At 43.5% G+C, this 21034-nt stretch overlaps 1 protein-coding gene and 1 long non-coding RNA gene across 2 annotated transcripts in view; both read right to left on the bottom strand.

The window, feature by feature from the left end:
- Nucleotides 1-165: 165 nt before the first annotated feature.
- LOC135553792 (uncharacterized) lies at nt 166-5510 on the bottom strand. The gene is made up of 3 exons (XR_010457633.1): nt 5461-5510; nt 1293-1355; nt 166-207 (listed from the first exon to the last, which is right to left on the bottom strand). It is a non-coding gene; the product is annotated as an uncharacterized LOC135553792 (long non-coding RNA).
- A 3051-nt stretch (nt 5511-8561) lies between these two features.
- LOC135554814 (4-aminobutyrate aminotransferase, mitochondrial-like) overlaps nt 8562-21034 on the bottom strand; it is a gene marked incomplete at its 3' end in the record, with an annotated part of 50164 nt that continues 37691 nt past the window's right edge. The window contains exon 6 of the mRNA XM_064987256.1: nt 8562-8569. Within this exon, the coding sequence (XP_064843328.1) occupies nt 8562-8569 (8 nt within the window). The remainder of the gene's footprint in view (nt 8570-21034) is intronic.

The raw sequence follows: 21034 nt of genomic DNA on the forward strand, positions 1-21034 counted from the left end.
TAACCTTACTGACCCATTGTTCTGCCATGATGTGTAAGATATTTAACCTTACTGACCCATTGTTCTGCCATGATGTGTAAGATATTTAACCTTACTGACCCATTGTTCTGCCATGATGTGTAAGATATTTAACCTTACTGACCCATTGTTCTGCCATGAAATCCTACCCATAAATGACAGGATGCTGACGCCTGGACAGCCAGGACTCTGAGAGAGAGAGAACGAGGGAGAGAGGAGAGAGGGGAGAGGAGAGGTGAGAGGAGAGGGGGAGAGAGGAGAGGGGGAGAGGAGAATGAGGGAGAGAGGAGAGGGGGAGAGGAGAGGGGAGAGAGGAATGAGGGGAGAGGAGGAGAGGAGAGGAGAGAGGGGAGGAGAGGGGGAGAGAGAATGAGGGAGAGAGGAGAGGGGAGAGGAGAGGAGAGGGGGAGAGTGGGGAGAGAGGGGAGAGAGAATGAGGGAGGAGAGGAGGGGGAGAGGGGGAGAGGAGAGGGTGGAGAGAGAATGAGGGGAGAGTGAGAGGGGGAGAGGAGAGGAGAGGGGAGGGAGAGGGGAGAGGATGAGGGGGAGAGAGGGGGAGAGGAGAGGAGAGGGAGAGGGGGGGGAGAGGAGGAGTGGAGAGAGAATGAGGAGGAGAGGGGAGGGAGAGAGAGGAGAGGGAGGAGAGGGGAGAGAGGAGAGGGTGGGAGAGAGGAGAGGGAGAATGAGGGAGAGAGAGGACAGAGAGGAGAGGAGAGGGGGAGAGAGGGAGAGGGAGGAGAGGAGAGGGAGGGAGAGAGGAGAGGAGAGAGGACAGAGGGGAGAGGTGGGAGAGAGGAGAGGGAAGGAGAGGGAGAGAGAGAATGAGGAGAGAAGCACAAGGGAGAGGGGGAGAATTAGAGTGTGAGAGAGAAATGTTTTTAGTGTGGCTACTAAAGAATAGTCAAGAGGAACGTGATGATGAACACCGGTCATAGCCCTGCCTCTGATTCTCCACATCTTAACACACACAGACACACAGACACAGACACACACACCAGATTATACTGCTCAGTCTATACACTGCCCCTCATCCCCTCCTTCACCAATACATGTGTAAATATATAAATTATATAAAATTACTATAAATTGTTCTGTCCTGTATTATACTGATATACTGATGTTTATTCTACTGAGACAGTTACTATGTTCCTGTATCTTTTAAAAGTTCTTATTGTTGTTGCATTGTCCAGAAGGAACCTGCCAGTCAGCATTTGATTGGACGACGTGCACCATGTGTATCCCGTACATACAGGAAGAAAACAGACTTCACCCACCTGGTTGATCATACAGGAGCTCACGTCTTCATCAGAGGGGTTGTTGTGGCCTCTCTCCTTATTCTGAGACAGAGGACAGGACAGACACAGACAGACAGGCAGGCAGACAGGCAGGCAGACAGACAGACAGGACAGACAGGACAGACAGGCAGACAGACAGGCAGACAGGCAGACAGAGAGGCAGACAGACAGACAGACAAGAGGCAGACAGACAGACAGACAGGCAGACAGGAGCAGACAGACAGGCAGGCAGGCAGACAGACAGAGCAGACAGACAGACAGAGAGACAGACAGACAGAGAGACAGACAGACAGAGAGGAACAGACAGGCAGATAGTGTATATAAATATAGACACTGAGTGTACAAAACATTAAGACAGTTGCAGACAGACAGGCAGACAGACAGGCAGACAGACAAGTTGAAAGTGTTCCACAGACAATATACTATGTTTCCACAATTGTGTCCATTGAAATCCACCGGGGATGTTGTACTCTACAGTGTTATGCTGGCCCCATGTTTTTGTAAATATATTGACTACATAACATTGGATTGTCTCAGCTGAACATGCCGGGCCCATGTGGTAGAGTTTCATCTATATTGTATATATATTCTGCTTATATTGAGTAGATAGTGTATATAAATATAGACACTGAAAGTGTTACAAAACATTAAGAACACCTTCCTAATACTGAGTTGACACCTCCTTTTACCCTCAGAACAGCCTCAATTCGTTCAGGGGGATACTGGCCCATGTGGACTCTACAAGGTGTTGAAAGCATTGACTCTACACAGGGATGCTGGCCCATGGCCAGGGATGGACTCTACAAGGTGTTGAAAGCGTTCCACAGGGATGCTGGCCCATGTGGACTCTACAAGGTGTTGAAAGCGTTCCACAGGGATGCTGGCCCATGTGGACTCTACAAGGTGTTGAAAGCGTTCACAGGGATGCTGGCCCATGTTGACTCTACAAGGTGTTGAAAGCGTTCCACAGGGATGCTGGCCCATGTTGACTCTACAAGGTGTTGAAAGTGTTGGAAAGCGCCCACAGGGATGCTGGCCCATGGACTCTACAAGGTGTTGAAAGCGTTCCACAGGGATGCTGGCCCATGTTGTTGACTCTCCACAAGGTGTTGAAAGCGTTCACAGGGATGCTGGTCCGTGTGGACTCTACAAGGTGTTGAAGCGTTCACAGGGATGGATACTGGCCCATGTGGACATTAGGATGCTGGCCACAAGGTGTTGGACTCTTACAAGGTGCGTTCCACAGGGATGCTGGCCCATGTTGACTCTACAAGGTGTTGAAAGCGTTCCACAGGGATGCTGGCCCATGTTGACTCTACAAGGTGTTGAAAGCGTTCCACAGGGATGGATACTGGCCCATGTTGACTCTACAAGGTGTTGAAAGGTGCGTTCCCACAGGGATGCTGGCCCATGTTGACTCTACAAGGTGTTGAAAGCGTTCACAGGGATGCTGGCCCATGTTGACTCTACAAGGTGTTGAAAGCGTTCCACAGGGATGGATACTGGCCCATGTTGACTCTACAAGGTGTTGAAAGCGTTCCACAGGCATGCTGGCCCATGTTGACTCTACAAGGTGTTGAAAGCGTTCACAGGGATGGATACTGGCCCATGTTGACTCTACAAGGTGTTGAAAGCGTTCCACAGGGATGCTGGCCCATGTTGACTCTACAAGGTGTTGAAAGCGTTCCACAGGGATGGATACTGGCCCATGTTGACTCTACAAGGTGTTGAAAGCGTTCCACAGGGATGCTGGCCCATGTTGACTCTACAAGGTGTTGAAAGCGTTCCACAGGGATGCTGGCCCATGTTGACTCTACAAGGTGTTGAAAGCGTTCCACAGGGATGCTGGCCCATGTTGACTCTACAAGGTGTTGAAAGCGTTCCACAGGGATGCTGGCCCATGTTGACTACACGGTGTTGAAAGCGTTCCACGGGGATGCTGGCCCATGTTGACTCTACAAGGTTTGAAAGCGTTCCACAGGGATGCTGGCCCCATGTTGACTCTACAAGCTTTTGAAAGCGTTCCACAGGGATGCTGGCCCATGTTGACTCTACAAGGTGTTGAAAGCGTTCCACAGGGATGGATCCACGGGCCCATGTGGACTGACTTCTACAAGGTGTTGAAAGCGTTCCACAGGGATGCTGGCCCATGTTGACGCTACAAGGTGTTGAAAGCATTCCACAGGGATGCTGGCCCATGTTGACTCTACAAAGGTGTTGAAAGCGTTCACAGGGATGCTGGCCCATGTTGACTCTACAAGGTGTTGAAAGCGTTCCACAGGGATGCTGGCCCATGTTGACTCAATGCTTCCCACAGTTGTGTACAGTTGGCTGGATGTCCTTTGGGTGGTGGACCATTCTTGATACACACGGGGAAACTGTTGAGTGTGAAAAGCCCAACCAGTGTTGCAGTTCTTGACACAATCCGGTGCGCCTGGCATCTACTATGCTGGCCCCTACCCCCGTTCAAAGGCACTTCAATATGTTGTCTTGCCCATTCACCCTCTGAATAGCACACATAGACAACCCATGTCCCAGTTGTCTCAAGGCTTAAAAATGCTTTCTTTAACCAGGTCTCCTCCCCCTTCATCGACACTGATTGAAGAGGATTTAACAAAGTGACATCAATAAGCCTGGATCCTGGATTCACCTGGTCAGTCTATGTCAGGGTAATAACACCTGGTCGAATGATTGAAGAGATGTCATGTATAACACCTGGTCAGTCTATGTCATGTATAACACCTGGTCAGTCTATGTCATGTATAACACCTGGTCAGTCTATGTCATGTTTAACACCTGGTCAGTCTATGTCATGTATAACACCTGGTCAGTCTATGTCATGTTTAACACCTGGTCAGTCTATGTCATGTATAACACCTGGTCAGTCTATGTCATGTTTAACACCTGGTCAGTCTATGTCATGTTTAACACCTGGTCAGTCTATGTCATGATTAACACCTGGTCAGTCTATGTCATGTATAACACCTGGTCAGTCTATGTCATGTTTAACACCTGGTCAGTCTATGTCATGTATAACACCTGGTCAGTCTATGTCATGTTTAACACCTGGTCAGTCTATGTCATGTATAACACCTGGTCAGTCTATGTCATGTTTAACACCTGGTCAGTCTATGTCATGTATAACACCTGGTCAGTCTATGTCATGTTTAACACCTGGTCAGTCTATGTCATGTTTAACACCTGGTCAGTCTATGTCATGATTAACACCTGGTCAGTCTATGTCATGTATAACACCTGGTCAGTCTATGTCATGTTTAACACCTGGTCAGTCTATGTCATGTTTAACACCTGGTCAGTCTATGTCATGTTTAACACCTGGTCAGTCTATGTCATGTTTAACACCTGGTCAGTCTATGTCATGTTTAACACCTGGTCAGTCTATGTCATGTTTAACACCTGGTCAGTCTATGTCATGTTTAACACCTGGTCAGTCTATGTCATGTATAACACCTGGTCAGTCTATGTCATGTTTAACACCTGGTCAGTCTATGTCATGTTTAACACCTGGTCAGTCTATGTCATGTTTAACACCTGGTCAGTCTATGTCATGTTTAACACCTGGTCAGTCTATGTCATGTATAACACCTGGTCAGTCTATGTCATGTATAACACCTGGTCAGTCTATGTCATGTGTAACACCTGGTCAGTCTATGTCATGTTTAACACCTGGTCAGTCTATGTCATGTGTAACACCTGGTCAGTCTATGTCATGTATAACACCTGGTCAGTCTATGTCATGATTAACACCTGGTCAGTCTATGTCATGTTTAACACCTGGTCAGTCTATGTCATGTTTAACACCTGGTCAGTCTATGTCATGTGTAACACCTGGTCAGTCTATGTCATGTATAACACCATGGTCTCAGTCTATGTCATGTATAACACCTGGTCAGTCTATGTCATGTATAACACCTGGTCAGTCTATGTCATGTTTAACACCTGGTCAGTCTATGTCATGTATAACACCTGGTCAGTCTATGTCATGTTTAACACCTGGTCAGTCTATGTCATGTGGCAACACCTGGTCAGTCTATGGCATGTATATAAAAAAAAAGAGCTTTAGAAATATATTTGACTGAAAGAGCAGGTGTTCTTAATGTTTTGTAGACCCAGTGTGTGTACTCACTCTGTACCAGATGAACATGGCCTTATATGCATTCTCATTGGAGCAGGATCATCACAGGCCATGGTCAGCTAGTTTAAACGGTCTCATACCACTAGGAGCAACCTGGACAGTGGAGGAGAGGGGAAGTGGGGAGGAGCTAGTATCCATCACTATTGTGTCTGGTATCCATTTAGAAGGATTGCACCATTCACAAAATGGAGTGTCTGTCTACAGTAGTGGGGTCCAGCTAGTATCCATCACTGGTTAGTGTCTGGTCTATTTAAATGGGGTCCAGCTGGAATCACATCACTAGTTAGTGTCTGGTCTATTTAAATGGGGTCCAGCTAGTATCCATCACTAGTTAGTGTCTGGTCTATTTAAATGGGGTCCAGCTGGAATCACATCACTAGTTAGTGTCTGGTCTATTTAAACGGGGTCCAGCTAGTATCCATCACTAGTTAGTGTCTGGTCTATTTAAATGGGGTCCAGCTAGTATCCATCACTAGTTAGTTCCTGGTCTATTTAAATGGGATCCAGCTAGTATCCATCACTAGTTAGTTTCTGGTCTATTTAAAAGGGGTCCAGCTGGAATCCTTCACTAGTTAGTGTCTGGTCTATTTAAATGGAGTATACATCACTAGTCAGTCTGGTCATTTAAATGGGTCCAGCTGGAATCACATCACTAGTTAGTGTCTGGTCTATTTAAATGGGGTCCAGCTAGTATCCATCACTAGTTAGTGTCTGGTCTATTTAAATGGGATCCAGCTAGTATCCATCACTAGTTAGTGTCTGGTCTATTTAAATGGGATCCAGCTAGTATCCATCACTAGTTAGTGTCTGGTCTATTTAAATGGGATCCAGCTGGAATCATATCACTAGTTAGTGTCTGGTCTATTTAAATGGGGTCCAGCTGGAATCACATCACTAGTTAGTGTCTGGTCTATTTAAATGGGGTCCAGCTAGTATCCATCACTAGTTAGTGTCTGGTCTATTTAAATGGGATCCAGCTAGTATCCATCACTAGTTAGTGTCTGGTCTATTTAAATGGGGTCAGCTAGTATCCATCACTAGTTAGTGTCTGGTCTATTTAAATGGGGTCCAGCTAGTATCCATCACTAGTTAGTGTCTGGTCTATTTAAATGGGATCCAGCTAGTATCCATCACTAGTTAGTGTCTGGTCTATTTAAATGGGGTCCAGCTGTCCCTTTATAAATCACATCACTAGTCAGTGTCTGGTCTATTTAAATGGGGTCCAGCTAGTATCCATCACTAGTTAGTGTCTGGTCTATTTAAATGGGGTCCAGCTAGTATCCATCACTAGTTAGTATCTGGTCTATTTAAATGGAGGAAGTCAGTCTACAGTAGTGGGGTCCAGCTGGAATCACATCACCAGTTCGTTCCTGGTCTATTTAAATAGGGTCCAGCTAGTATCCATCACTAGTTAGTGTCTGGTCTATTTAAATGGGGTCCAGCTAGTATCCATCACTAGTTAGTGTCTGGTCTATTTAAATGGGGTCCAGCTAGTATCCATCACTAGTTAGTTTCTGGTCTATTTAAATGGGGTCCAGCTAGTATCCATCACTAGTTAGTGTCTGGTCTATTTAAATGTGGTCCAGCTGGAATCACATCACTAGTTAGTTTCTGGTCTATTTAAATGGGGTCCAGCTAGTATCCATCACTAGTTAGTGTCTGGTCTATTTAAATGGGGTCCAGGTCCTACCTAGTCCCTGGTCTATTTAAATGGACCTATCCATCACTATTTAGTGTCCTGGTCTATTTAAATGGGGTCCAGCTAGTATCCATCACTAGTTAGTTTCTGGTCTATTTCTGGGGTCTATTTAAATGGAGGAAGTCCCCCAGTCTACAGTAGTGGGGGTCCAGCTGGAATCCATCACCTAGTTAGTGTCTGGTCTATTTAAATGGGGTCCAGCTAGTATCCATCACTAGTTAGTGTCTGGTCTATTTAAATGGGGTCCAGCTTGGGGTATCCATCACTAGTTAGTGTCTGGTCTTTAAATAATCCAGCTAAACACATCTAACTCTGGTCTACAACCTAAGTTGTGTTGTGTGTTGTGTTCCCTGTGTGTATTTGTGTTGTGTTGAGTGTCTGTGGTATAAAGTTAGTTTCTGGTCTATTTTGAATCACATCACTAGTTAGTGCCTGTTGTGTGTTGTAGTTGTGTGTGTTGTGTGGTCTGTTGTGTGTTGTTGTATGTGTTGTGTTGTCCACAGGAACAGATGTGTGTGTGTGTGTGTGTGTGGAACAGATCACTCACTGAGAGAAGGCTTTCTGCCAGCTTTTCCGGAAAGTTCTCGAAAGTGGCATGATCCCCAGAGCTGGCCTGTTCACAAACGCACTCTGAGAGGAGAAAGAGGCAAACATGGTGGAACTCAGCAGGACTGTCAGATAAACCCGAGGAGAGATGTTCAACTCCCATGTCTTCTGATTGGCTTTCAATAACAGTTAGTGCTGAGAGATTCCATTTCGTGAGGGGTTTTTCTCTGTGAGCTCATAGAGAGCAGTAAGGTATCTCTACCTGAAAGTACATGGTCTGAGTGATTGATAGTTGGCATTCAGCAGTCATAAAGCCTTATTTACTGTGAAGGACGACTAAGAGGGTGATTTTGTCAGACAGCAGAGGCAGATAGCTCTATACAACTGATAAGAATGATGACTTGGAATGAAACAGGAATAAAAATATATCTGGAATTACAAACAGATAATGTAATATACAGAACAGATCCCCCTCCTCCCTCCCCTCTTTATTAAAGTAAAGATACCTTCATCCTGGAATAAATACCTCCTGGTACCTACAGGAACAGATCCCCCCCTCCCTGAAACCTCTACAGGAACAGTACCCTCCTGAAACCTCACAGGAACAGCATCCTGGGACAGATCCTCTTCCTATAAACAGATCCCCCTCCTGTGAACCTCCCTACAGAACATAACCCTCCTGAAACCTCTACAGGAACTCCCTCTCCTACCCCTCCATCTACCTCCCTCCCCTACCTCCTCCCTCCCTCCATCCCTCCCCCTACCTCCCTCCCCAGGAACCTACCTCCCTGAACCCTACCATATTGTTGGGGTTGGACATCACTTTAATGAGTCCCTCCCTGGGATGGTTGTATCCTGAAAGAGAAAATAAAGAGAAATACCTCCTCCCCAATTTACCTAACCTGTCACCTCCCTTCTCTCACTATAACAGATAAACCATTTTAACCCTAATGAGAACAGAGTCCTGAAGAGAAAATACAAGCTACAACCTAGCCAACTATTGTAGTGTAGAAGACTGATTCCCACTGATGTAGGAACATATGAAACAGGAACAGTGTTTGACTGTACTATCAGCCTTATATAAAGACCTGCATAGCAGTTCCAGTTCCCACCACTAGGGGGCCAGTATGAGAAGAACAGATACCCTCAGACACCAGGGCATGTATCCACAAACAGTCTCAAAGTAGAAGTGCTGATCTAGGATCTGTCCAGGAACAGATATCTCAGGGCTCTTCATACTCTGTTCCTGGAAGAGATACCCTCCTGGAACCTCTGAAACAGGAACAGATACCCTCCTGGAACCTCTACAGGAACAGATACCCTCCTGGAACCTCTACAGGAACAGATACCCTCCTGGAACCTACAGGAACAGATACCCTCCTGGAACCTACAGGAACAGATACCCTCCTGAAACCTCTACAGGAACAGATACCCTCCTGAAACCTCTACAGGAATAGATACCCTCCTGGAACCTACAGGAACAGATACCCTCCTGGAACCTACAGGAACAGATACCCTCCTGGAACCTACAGGAACAGATACCCTCCTGAAACCTCTACAGGAACAGATACCCTCCTGGAATCTACAGGAACAGATACCCTCCTGGAACCTCTACAGGAACAGATACCCTCCAGAAACCTCTACAGGAACAGATACCCTCCTGGAACCTCTACAGGAACAGATACCCTCCTGGAACCTCTCCAGGAACAGATACCCTCCTGGAATCTACAGGAACAGATACCCTCCTGGAACCTCTACAGGAACAGATACCCTCCTGAAACCTCTACAGGAACAGATACCCTCCTGGAACCTCTACAGGAACAGATACCCTCCTGGAACCTCTACAGGAACAGATACCCTCCTGGAACCTCTACAGGAACAGATACCCTCCTGAAACCTCTACAGGAACAGATACCCTCCTGGAACCTCTACAGGAACAGATACCCTCCTGGAACCTCTACAGGAACAGATACCCTCCTGAAACCTCTACAGGAACAGATACCCTCCTGAAACCTCTACAGGAACAGATACCCTCCTGGAACCTCTACAGGAACAGATACCCTCCTGGAACCTCTACAGGAACAGATACCCTCCTGGAACCTCTACAGGAACAGATACCCTCCTGAAACCTCTACAGGAACAGATACCCTCCTGGAACCTCTACAGGAACAGATACCCTCCTGGAACCTTACAGGAACAGATACCCTCCTGGAACCTCTACAGGAAACAGATACCCTCCTGGAACCTCTACAGGAACAGATACCCTCCTGGAACCTCTACAGGAACAGATACCCTCCTGGAACCTCTACAGGAACAGATACCCTCCTGGAACCTCTACAGGAACAGATACCCTCCTGGAACCTCTACAGGAACAGATACCCTCCTGGAACCTCTACAGGAACAGATACCCTCCTGGAACCTCTACAGGAACAGATACCCTCCTGGAACCTCTACAGGAACAGATACCCTCCTGGAACCTCTACAGGAACAGATACCTCCTGGAACCTCTACAGGAACAGATACCCTCCTGAAACCTCTACAGGAACAGATACCCTCCTGGAACCTCTACAGGAACAGATACCCTCCTGGAACCTCTACAGGAACAGATACCCTCCTGGAACCTCTACAGGAACAGATACCCTCCTGGAACCTCTACAGGAACAGATACCCTCCTGGAACCTCTACAGGAACAGATACCCTCCTGGAACCTCTACAGGAACAGATACCCTCCTGGAACCTCTACAGGAACAGATACCCTCCTGAAACCTACAGGAACAGATACCCTCCTGGAACCTCTACAGGAACAGATACCCTCCTGAAACCTCTACAGGAACAGATACCCTCCTGGAACCTCTACAGGAACAGATACCCTCCTGGAACCTCTACAGGAACAGATACCCTCCTGGAACCTCTACAGGAACAGATACCTCCTGGAACCTCTACAGGAACAGATACCCTCCTGGAACCTCTACAGGAACAGATACCCTCCTGGAACAGGGTTGGAGAGCCCTGGTCGATATATTTTTTATTCTTAATGATCCTGGATCAGCAGTCTGACTCTGAGACACTTTGTGGATACAGGCCCTGAAGTTATAGAGCCTCATCATCCTAACCTACCACTTTCCCCAACACACCTGGGTTCAAATACTATTTGATATTTTCCGAATACTTTTAGAATTTGCTTTAGCCTGCCGGGAGCGCCAGATGGGCGGGGTTTTAGTATTTTAGAGCCGTTCTATTGGTCCGTTAAAGCCAGGCCACCGCAATCAAGCGAATAAATTGTATTTAAAATAGTATTTGAACCCAGGTCAGTTAACACAAAGAATGTATAATCTGTGTGAAAAACATGTGGTTCTCTATGACAGCAGTTTTAGCCAGCAAAACTATACAACATGACATTGCAGCCTGGCTTCATACCCAGATACTAGCATGAGGACTTCAGGCTTAGTGTAGAGTGAGGCAGCAAAGCAGGTTGCTCTTTGAAGGTTGTGATTGTGTGTGTACTTTGACGGAAAGTGCACCGGGTGTATAGCCACAGGGCTGTGTGTGTCTGGTCCAATACAGTGTGTGTGTGTGTGTGATCTCTGCCTCATGGCTTTATCTCAGTATTCCAGACCACTGTTACACCTCAGAGAGAGAGAGAGAGAGAGAGAGAGAGAGAAATTGAGAGAGAGAGACAGAGAGACAGAGAAATTGAGAGAGAAATTGAGAGACAGAGAGAAATTGAGAGAGAGAGAAATTGAGAGAGAGAAATTGAGAGACAGAGAGAAATTGAGAGAGAGAGAAATTGAGAGAGAAAGACAGAGAGGGGTGGGGTTATTGCAGGTTTTGTGATTATTTGAGAGGAAACTCAAGACAGTGAAGGAGATTATTTATTTAAAATGGTTATGTAATTGCATTGGTCCAGGGCAGGGGCCTGTGTGTGAGTGGCCTGTGACAGGGTGAGTCATTGACCTGTCTCCATGCAGTCTGTTAGAGAGAAGCTGATTGGATAATACTAACAATAAATACTGTCAAACCACCACAATCATGGTGCGTCTGGCCTCTGTGGCTGTCTGTGTGTGTGTGTGTCTGTGTGTGTGTGTATGTGTGTGTGTATGCGTGCCTGTGTGTGTGTGCGTGTGTGTGTGTATGCGTGCCTGTGTGTGTGTGCGTGTCTGTATGTGTGTGCGTGGGTGTCTGTCTGTGTGTGTCTGTATGTGTATGTGTGTGTGTATGTGTGTGGGTGTCTGTATGTGTGTGTGTATGTGTGTGTGTATGTGTGTGTGTGTGTGTGTGTGTGTGTGTATGTGTGTATGTGTGTGTGTGTGTGTGTGTGTGTATGTGTGTGTGTGTGTGTGTATGTGTGTATGTGGGCGTGTATGTGTGTGTATGCGTGCCTGTGTGTGCGTGGGTGTCTGTCTCTATGCTAAACGCACCATCTCCCCTCTTATTAAACTGTCGTTGAGTTGTCACAGCGAGTTTACATCAGGACATGCTTCTGGTAACCCTAGCAACCAGGGCTATGTGTTACTATGGCAGCATTAGTCCCGAGAGAGAGAGAGAGAGAAAACACCATCACAGAGACACTAACCCTACTGTAGATCACTGACCTGTCTGACTGGACCACAACACTTTATCACTCATCATAACCAGTGGAAGGTAAACGTTGAACATATACAGGGCTTTTCTGGATTTACCATGAATGGCGATCAGAGTTGACCGACTACGTGTTTACTACATCACTGGCATGTAATCTGGTCCGTAATCTGGTCCTTAACCTGCTACTGCATGTAATCTGGTCCTTAACCTGCTACTGCATGTAATCTGGTCCTTAACCTGCTACTGCATGTAATCCTTAACCTGCTACTGCATGTAATCTGGTCCTTAACCTGCTACTGCATGTAATCTGGTCCTTAACCTGCTACTGCATGTAATCTGGTCCTTAACCTGCTAACTCCTATTGCATGTTATCTGGTCCTTAACCTCCTACTGCATGTAATCTGGTCCTTAACCTGCTAACTGCTACTGCATGTAATCTGGTCCTTAACCTGCTACTGCATGTAATCTGGTCCTTAACCTGCTACTGCATGTAATCTGGTCCTTAACCTGCTACTGCATGTAATCTGGTCCTTAACCTGCTACTGCATGTAATCTGGTCCTTAACCTGCTACTGCATGTAATCTGGTGCATGTAATCTGGTCCTTAACCTGCTACTGCATGTAATCTGGTCCTTAACCTGCTAACTCCTACTGCATGTAATCTGGTCCTTAACCTGCTAACTCCTACAGCATGTAATCTGGTCCTTAACCTGCTAACTCCTACAGCATGTAATCTGGTCCTTAACCTGCTAACTCCTACTGCATGTAATCTGGTCCTTAATTTGCTAACTCCTACAATCTGGTTCTTAACCTGCTAACTCCTACTGCATGTAATCTGGTCCTTAATTTGCTAACTCCTACAATCTGGTTCTTAACCTGCTAACTCCTACTGCTATGTAATCTGGCATGTAATCTGGTCCTTAACCTGCTAACTCCTACTGCATGTAATCTGGTCCATGCTAAATCCTAATCTGGTCCTTAACCTGCATGTAATCTGGTCCTTAACCTGCTAACTCCTATGTAATCTGGTCCTTAACCTGCTAACTCCTACAGCATGTAATCTGGTCCTTAACCTGCTAACTCCTACTGCATTTAATCTGGTCCTTAATTTGCTAACTCCTACAATCTGGTCCTTAACCTGCTAACTCCTACAGCATGTAATCTGGTCCTTAACCTGCTAACTCCTACAGCATGTAATCTGGTCCTTAACTTGCTAACTCCTACTGCATGTAATCTGGTCCTTAACCTGCTAACTCCTACAATCTGGTCCTTAACCTGCAAACTCCTACTGCATGTAATCTGGTCTTTAACCTGCTAACTCCTACAGCATGTAATCTGGTCCTTAACCTGCTAACTCCTACAGCATGTAATCTGGTCCTTAACCTGCTAACTCCTACAGCATGTAATCTGGTCCTTAACCTGCTAACTCCTACTGCATGTAATCTGGTCCTTAACCTGCTAACTCCTACAATCTGGTCCTTAACCTGCAAACTCCTACTGCATGTAATCTGGTCTTTAACCTGCTAACTCCTACAGCATGTAATCTGGTCCTTAACCTGCTAACTCCTACAGCATGTAATCTGGTCCTTGAACTGCTAACTCCTACTGCATGTAATCTGGTCCTTGAACTGCTAACTGCTACTGCATGTAATCTGGTCCTTAACCTGCTAACTCCTACTGCATGTAATCTGGTCCTTGAACTGCTAACTCCTACAGCATGTAATCTGGTCCTTAATCTGCTAACTCCTACAACATATAATCTGGTCCCTAACCTGCTAACTCCTACTGCATTTAATCTGGTCCTTAACTTGCTAACTCCTACAATCTGGTCCTTAACCTGCTAACTCCTACTGCATGTAATCTGGTCCTTGAACTGCTAATTCCTACTGCATGTAATCTGGTCCTTAACCTGCTAACTCCTACAACATGTAATCTGGTCCCTAACCTGCTAACTCCTACTGAATTTAATCTGGTCCTTAACCTGCTAACTCCTACAATCTGGTCCTTTACCTGCTAACTCCTACAACATGTAATCTGGTCCTTAACCTGCTAACTCCTACAGCATCTATAGATATCTGTATTGAGCCAATGTTGCCGTTAGTTATATGTTAACTATATATCTCCTTTCAATCTTAGTTCACCTTCTCTCTGGGTAGAACCTTTAAATCTTAGTCCACCTTCTCTCTGGGTAGAACCTTTAAATCTTAGTCCACCTTCGCTCTGGGTAGAACCTTTAAATCTGAATACACCTTCTCTCTGGGTAGAACCTTTAAATCTGAATCCACCTTCTCTCTGGGTGGAACCTTTAAATCTTAGTCCACCTTCTCTCTGGGTAGAACCTTTAAATCTGAATCCACCTTCTCTCTGGGTAGAATCTACCTCTCCTATTCTATTAGAAGGTCGACGACATCCGATCCTCGTTTGCTAAGTCAAACGACACCGCTGGTTCTGCTCACACTGCCCTACCCTGTGCTCTGACCTCTTTCTCCCCTCTCTCTCCAGATGAAATCTCGCTTCTTGTGACGGCCGGCCGCCCAACAACCTGCCCGCTTGACCCTATCCCCTCCTCTCTTCTCCAGACCATTTCCGGAGACCTTCTCCCTTACCTCACCTCGCTCATCAACTCATCCCTGACCGCTGCTACGTCCCTTCCGTCTTCAAGAGAGCGAGAGTTGCACCCCTTCTGAAAAAACCTACACTCGATCCCTCCGATGTCAACAACTACAGACCAGTATCCCTTCTTTCTTTTCTCTCCAAAACTCTTGAACGTTGCCGTCCTTGGCCAGCTCTCCCGCTATCTCTCTCAGAATGACCTTCTTGATCCAAATCAGTCAGGTTTCAAGACTAGTCATTCAACTGAGACTGCTCTTCTCTGTATCACGGAGGCGCTCCGCACTGCTAAAGCTAACTCTCTCTCCTCTGCTCTCATCCTTCTAGACCTATCGGCTGCCTTCGATACTGTGAACCATCAGATCCTCCTCTCCACCCTCTCCGAGTTGGGCATCTCCGGCGCGGCCCACGCTTGGATTGCGTCCTACCTGACAGGTCGCTCCTACCAGGTGGCGTGGCGAGAATCTGTCTCCTCGCCACGCGCTCTCACCACTGGTGTCCCCAGGGCTCTGTTCTAGGCCCTCTCCTATTCTCGCTATACACCAAGTCACTTGGCTCTGTCATAACCTCACATGGTCTCTCCTATCATTGCTATGCAGACGACACACAATTAATCTTCTCCTTTCCCCCTTCTGATGACCAGGTGGCGAATCGCATCTCTGGCAGACATATCAGTGTGGATGACGGATCACCACCTCAGCTGAACCTCGGCAAGACGGAGCTGCTCTTCCTCCCGGGGAAGGACTGCCTGTTCCATGATCTCGCCATCACGGTTGACAACTCCATTGTGTCCTCCTCCCAGAGCGCTAAGAACCTTGGCGTGATCCTGGACAACACCCTGTCGTTCTCAACTAACATCAAGGCGGTGGCCCGTTCCTGTAGGTTCATGCTCTACAACATCCGCAGAGTATCGACCCTGCCTCACACAGGAAGCGGCGCAGGTCCTAATCCAGGCACTTGTCATCTCCCGTCTGGATTACTGCAACTCGCTGTTGGCTGGGCTCCCTGCCTGTGCCATTAAACCCCTACAACTCATCCAGAACGCCGCAGCCTGTCTGGTGTTCAACCTTCCAAGTTCTCTCCCGTCACCCCGCTCCTCCGCTCTCTCCACTGGCTTCCAGTTGAAGCTCGCATCCGCTACAAGACCATGGTGCTTGCCTACGGAGCTGTGAGGGGAACGGCACCGCAGTACCTCCAGGCTCTGATCAGGCCCTACACCCAAACAAGGGCACTGCGTTCATCCACCTCTGGCCTGCTCGCCTCCCTACCACTGAGGAAGTACAGTTCCCGCTCAGCCCAGTCAAAACTGTTCGCTGCTCTGGCCCCCAATGGTGGAACAAACTCCCTCACGACGCCAGGACAGCGGAGTCAATCACCACCTTCCGGAGACACCTGAAACCCCACCTCTTCAAGGAATACCTAGGATAGGATAAAGTAATCCTTCTCACCCCCCTTAAATGATTTAGATGCACTATTGTAAAGTGGCTGTTCCACTGGATGTCAGAAGGTGAATTCACCAATTTGTAAGTCGCTCTGGTTAAGAGCGTCTGCTAAATGACTTAAATGTAAATGTCTATTATAGTCCCAGTCAGAGAGATTCTCAACTAGAATAGCTACATTGTGTCCTTCCTCCACTTCCTGACAGTTCCACTAGGTTTCATAACATCACTGTATAATGTTCTAAGTTAATAGGAGACATACCGTAGATACACATTTACATCATTAATGACTGCATGGAAATCCATCAGGACAAAGTCAAATATGCCGCGCGCACGCACACGCACACACACACACACACACACACACACACACACACACAAACCAGATAGGACATGAATAAGTCAGCCCCTGAACAGATGGCTTCTCTCTCAGATAAGATAGAGTACTAGAAACACGCCACACGCCCTAAATGGTTCCCTATTCCCTACATAGAGCTCTGGTCAAAAGTAGTGCACTATAAATGGTTCCCTATTCCCTACATAGAGCTCTGGTCAAAAGTAGTGCACTATAAATGGAAAAGGGAGCCATTTGGGACACGGCCACTATCAGTCCATTGAAGTGCAGAGCAGCGTCCAGTATGTAGAAGCTTTATCATTGAGAGAACAGAGAGCGTTGGTTACTCTGTCAGGTCACGACCCCTGCCTGAAATACGACGCTTCCCGGCTAATGAGTAGCTGCAGTTTATACAGTAACTTTGGAAGTATTCAGACCCCTTGAGCTTTCCACATTTTGTTACGTTACAGCCTAATTACAAAACTGGTTAAATTGTTTTTTTCCCCGATCCTTTATCCACGTACAATACCCCATAATGACAAAGCAAAAACAGGCCAACTTTGTTTGCTAATTTATTACCAATAAAAAAAACTTTGTTGAAGCACCTTTGGCAGCGATTACAGCATCGAGTCTTCTTAGGTATGACGCTACAAGCTTGGCACATCTGTATTTGTGGAGTTTCTCTCATTCTTCTCTGCAGATCCTCTCAAGCTCTGTCAGGTTGGATGGGGAGTGTCGCTGCACAGCTACTTTCAGGCCTCTCCAGAGATGTTAGATCGGGTTCAAGTCCGGGCTCTGGCTGGGCCACTCAAGGACATTCAGAGACTTGTTCCAAGGCCACTCCTGTGTTGTCTTGGCTGTGTGCTTAGGGTCGTTGTCCTGTTGGAAGATGAACCTTTGCCCCAGTCTGAGGTCCAGCGCTCTGGAGCAGGTTTTCATCAAGGATCTCTCTGTACTTTGCTCCGTTCATCTTTGTCTCGATCCTGACGAGTCTACCAATTCCTGCTGCTGAAACACGTCCCTACAGCATGATGCTGCCACCACCATGATTCACTGTAGGGATGCTGCCACCACCATGCTTCACTGTAGGGATAGTGCCATGTTTCCTCCAGATGTGACACTTGGCATTCAGGCCAAAGAGTTCAATCTTGGTTTCATCAGGCGAGAGAACCAGAGAATCTTGTTTCTCTTTAACTCCTCATAGCTGAGATGAAGTTGTGTAAAGACAAGGTCATCAATAACTAACTTACCTGTCCTAGACCTCATCATAACTAAACACATGAGGACCTCATCATAACTAAACACATGAGGACCCCATCATAACTAAACACATGAGGACCTCATCATAACTAAACACATGAGGACCTCATCATAACTAAACACATGAGGACCTCATCATAACTAAACACACGAGGACCTCATCATAACTAAACACATGAGGACCTCATCATAACTAAACACATGAGGACGAGGTCATCAATAACTACCTTGTCTGTCCTAGACCTCATCATAACTAAACACATGACGACCTCATCATAACTAAACACATGAGGACCTCATCATTACTAAACACATGAGGACCTCATCATTACTAAACACATGAGGACCTCATCATTACTAAACACATGAGGACCTCATCATTACTAAACACATGAGGACCTCATCATAACTAAACACATGAGGACCTCATCATAACTAAACACACGAGGACCTCATCATAACTAAACACACGAGGACAAGGTCATCAATAACTACCTTGTCTGTCCTAGACCTCATCATAACTAAACACATGAGGACCTCATCATAGCTAAACACATGAGGACCTCATCATTACTAAACACACAAGGACCTCATCATAACTAAACACACAAGGACGAGGTCATCAATAACTACCTTGTCTGTCCTAGACCTCATCATAACTAAACACACGAGGACAAGGTCATCATTAACTGCTGTCACGTTCGTCATACGAATGAGACCAAGGTATAGCGTGCTATGTGTACATTATTCTTTATTTAAAGAATGAAACACTGAACAAACTAACAAAATACTAAACATAGAACAATATCCCACAAATACCAAAGGAATATGGCTACCTAAATATGGTCCCCAATCAGAGACAACGATAAACAGCTGCCTCTGATTGGGAACCATATCAGGCCACCATAAACATACAAATACCTAGACCTACAGAACTCTAGACAATTCAAAACCCCTAGACAATACAAAACCCCTAGACAATACAAAACCCCTAGACAATACAAAACCCCTAGACAATACAAAACCAATAGACAATCCAAAAACTAGCGTATCCACCCTAGTCACACCCTGACCTAACCAAAATATAAAGAAAACAGAGACATCTCAGGTCAGGGCGTGCCAACTGCTGTATGTGGCCTAGCCCTAAACCACTGTAATGTAAGCTAAGTCTCTTGCCTCCAGCTGCTTTCAGTGTTGCAATGTCAGGCTAAAAAACACAAGGTCCTCTCAGGTATGTAGCTTTTGGTTTGCAGCGTTCTATAATATAGTGATATAACATAGTAACATAATAATATCATATAATAACAACCTATAATAATATAATTTTTAATAATAATAATAATATCCTATATAATAATAATAATATCCTATATAATAATAATAATAATATCCTATATAATAATAATAATATCCTATATAATAATAATATCCTATAATAATAATAATATCCTATAATAATAATAATAATATCCTATATAATAATAATAATAGCCTATAATAATAATATCATATATAATAATAATAATAATATCATATATAATAATAATAATAATATCCTATATAATAATAATAATAATATCCTATATAATAATAATATCATGTATAATAATAATAATATCCTATATAATAATAATAATATCATATATAATAATAATAATATCCTATATAATAATAATAATATCCTATATAATAATAATATTATCATATATAATAATATCATATATAATAAAAATAATAATATCCTATATAATAATAATAGCCTATATAATAATAATAGCCTATAATAATAATATCATATATAATAATAATAATATCCTATATAATAATAATAATATCCTATATAATAATAATATCATATATAATAATAATAATATCATATATAATAATAATATCCTATATAATAATAATAATATCCTATATAATAATAATAATATCCTATATAATAATAATAATATCCTATATAATAATAATAATATCCTATATAATAATAATAATATCATATATAATAATAATAATATCATATATAATAATAATATTATCCTATATAATAATAATATTATCCTATATAATAATAATATTATCCTATATAATAATAATAATAATATCCTATATAATAATAATAATAATATCCTATATAATAATAATAATAATAATATCCTATATAATAATAATATTATCCTATATAATAATAATATTATCCTATATAATAATAATAATAATAATATCCTATATAATAATAATAATATTATCCTATATAATAATAATATTATCCTATATAATAATAATAATATCCTATATAATAATAATATTATCCTATATAATAATAATAATAATATCCTATATAATAATAATATCCTATATAATAATAATATCCTATATAATAATAATATCATATAATAATAATAATATCCTATATAATAATAATATTATCCTATATAATAATAATATCCTATATAATAATAATATCATATATAATAATAATATCATATAATAATAATAATATCCTATATAATAATAATATCCTATATAATAATAATATCCTATATAATAATAATAATAATATCCTATATAATAATAATATTATCCTATATAATAATAATATTATCCTATATAATAAGAATAATATCCTATATAATAATAATATTATCCTATATAATAATAATAATAATAATATCCTATATAATAATAATATTATCCTATATAATAATAATATTATCCTATATAATAATAATAATATCCTATATAATAATAATATTATCCTATATAATAATAATAATAATATCCTATATAATAATAATATCATATAATAATAATAATATCCTATATAATAATAATAGCCTATAATAATATCCTATATAATAATAATAATAATAATATCCTATATAATAATAATAATATCCTATATAATAATAATACAGACTCTTTTCTCCAAGGAGACTTACAGTCATGCATGCATACATTTTAGGCCTAAAATCAACCCCCACTATCCTGGTGTTGCAGGCGCCCTGCTCTGCCCACTGAGTTACAGTGAACCGCTAACCTTGAGAGTCTAGTTCAACACCTGCCAGGCAGAAGTGCTGTGGTGTCAAAATGGGAA

Source organism: Oncorhynchus masou, chromosome 14, assembly GCF_036934945.1.
Source record: "Oncorhynchus masou masou isolate Uvic2021 chromosome 14, UVic_Omas_1.1, whole genome shotgun sequence".
In the NCBI taxonomy this organism is placed as follows: Eukaryota; Metazoa; Chordata; class Actinopteri; order Salmoniformes; family Salmonidae; genus Oncorhynchus; species Oncorhynchus masou.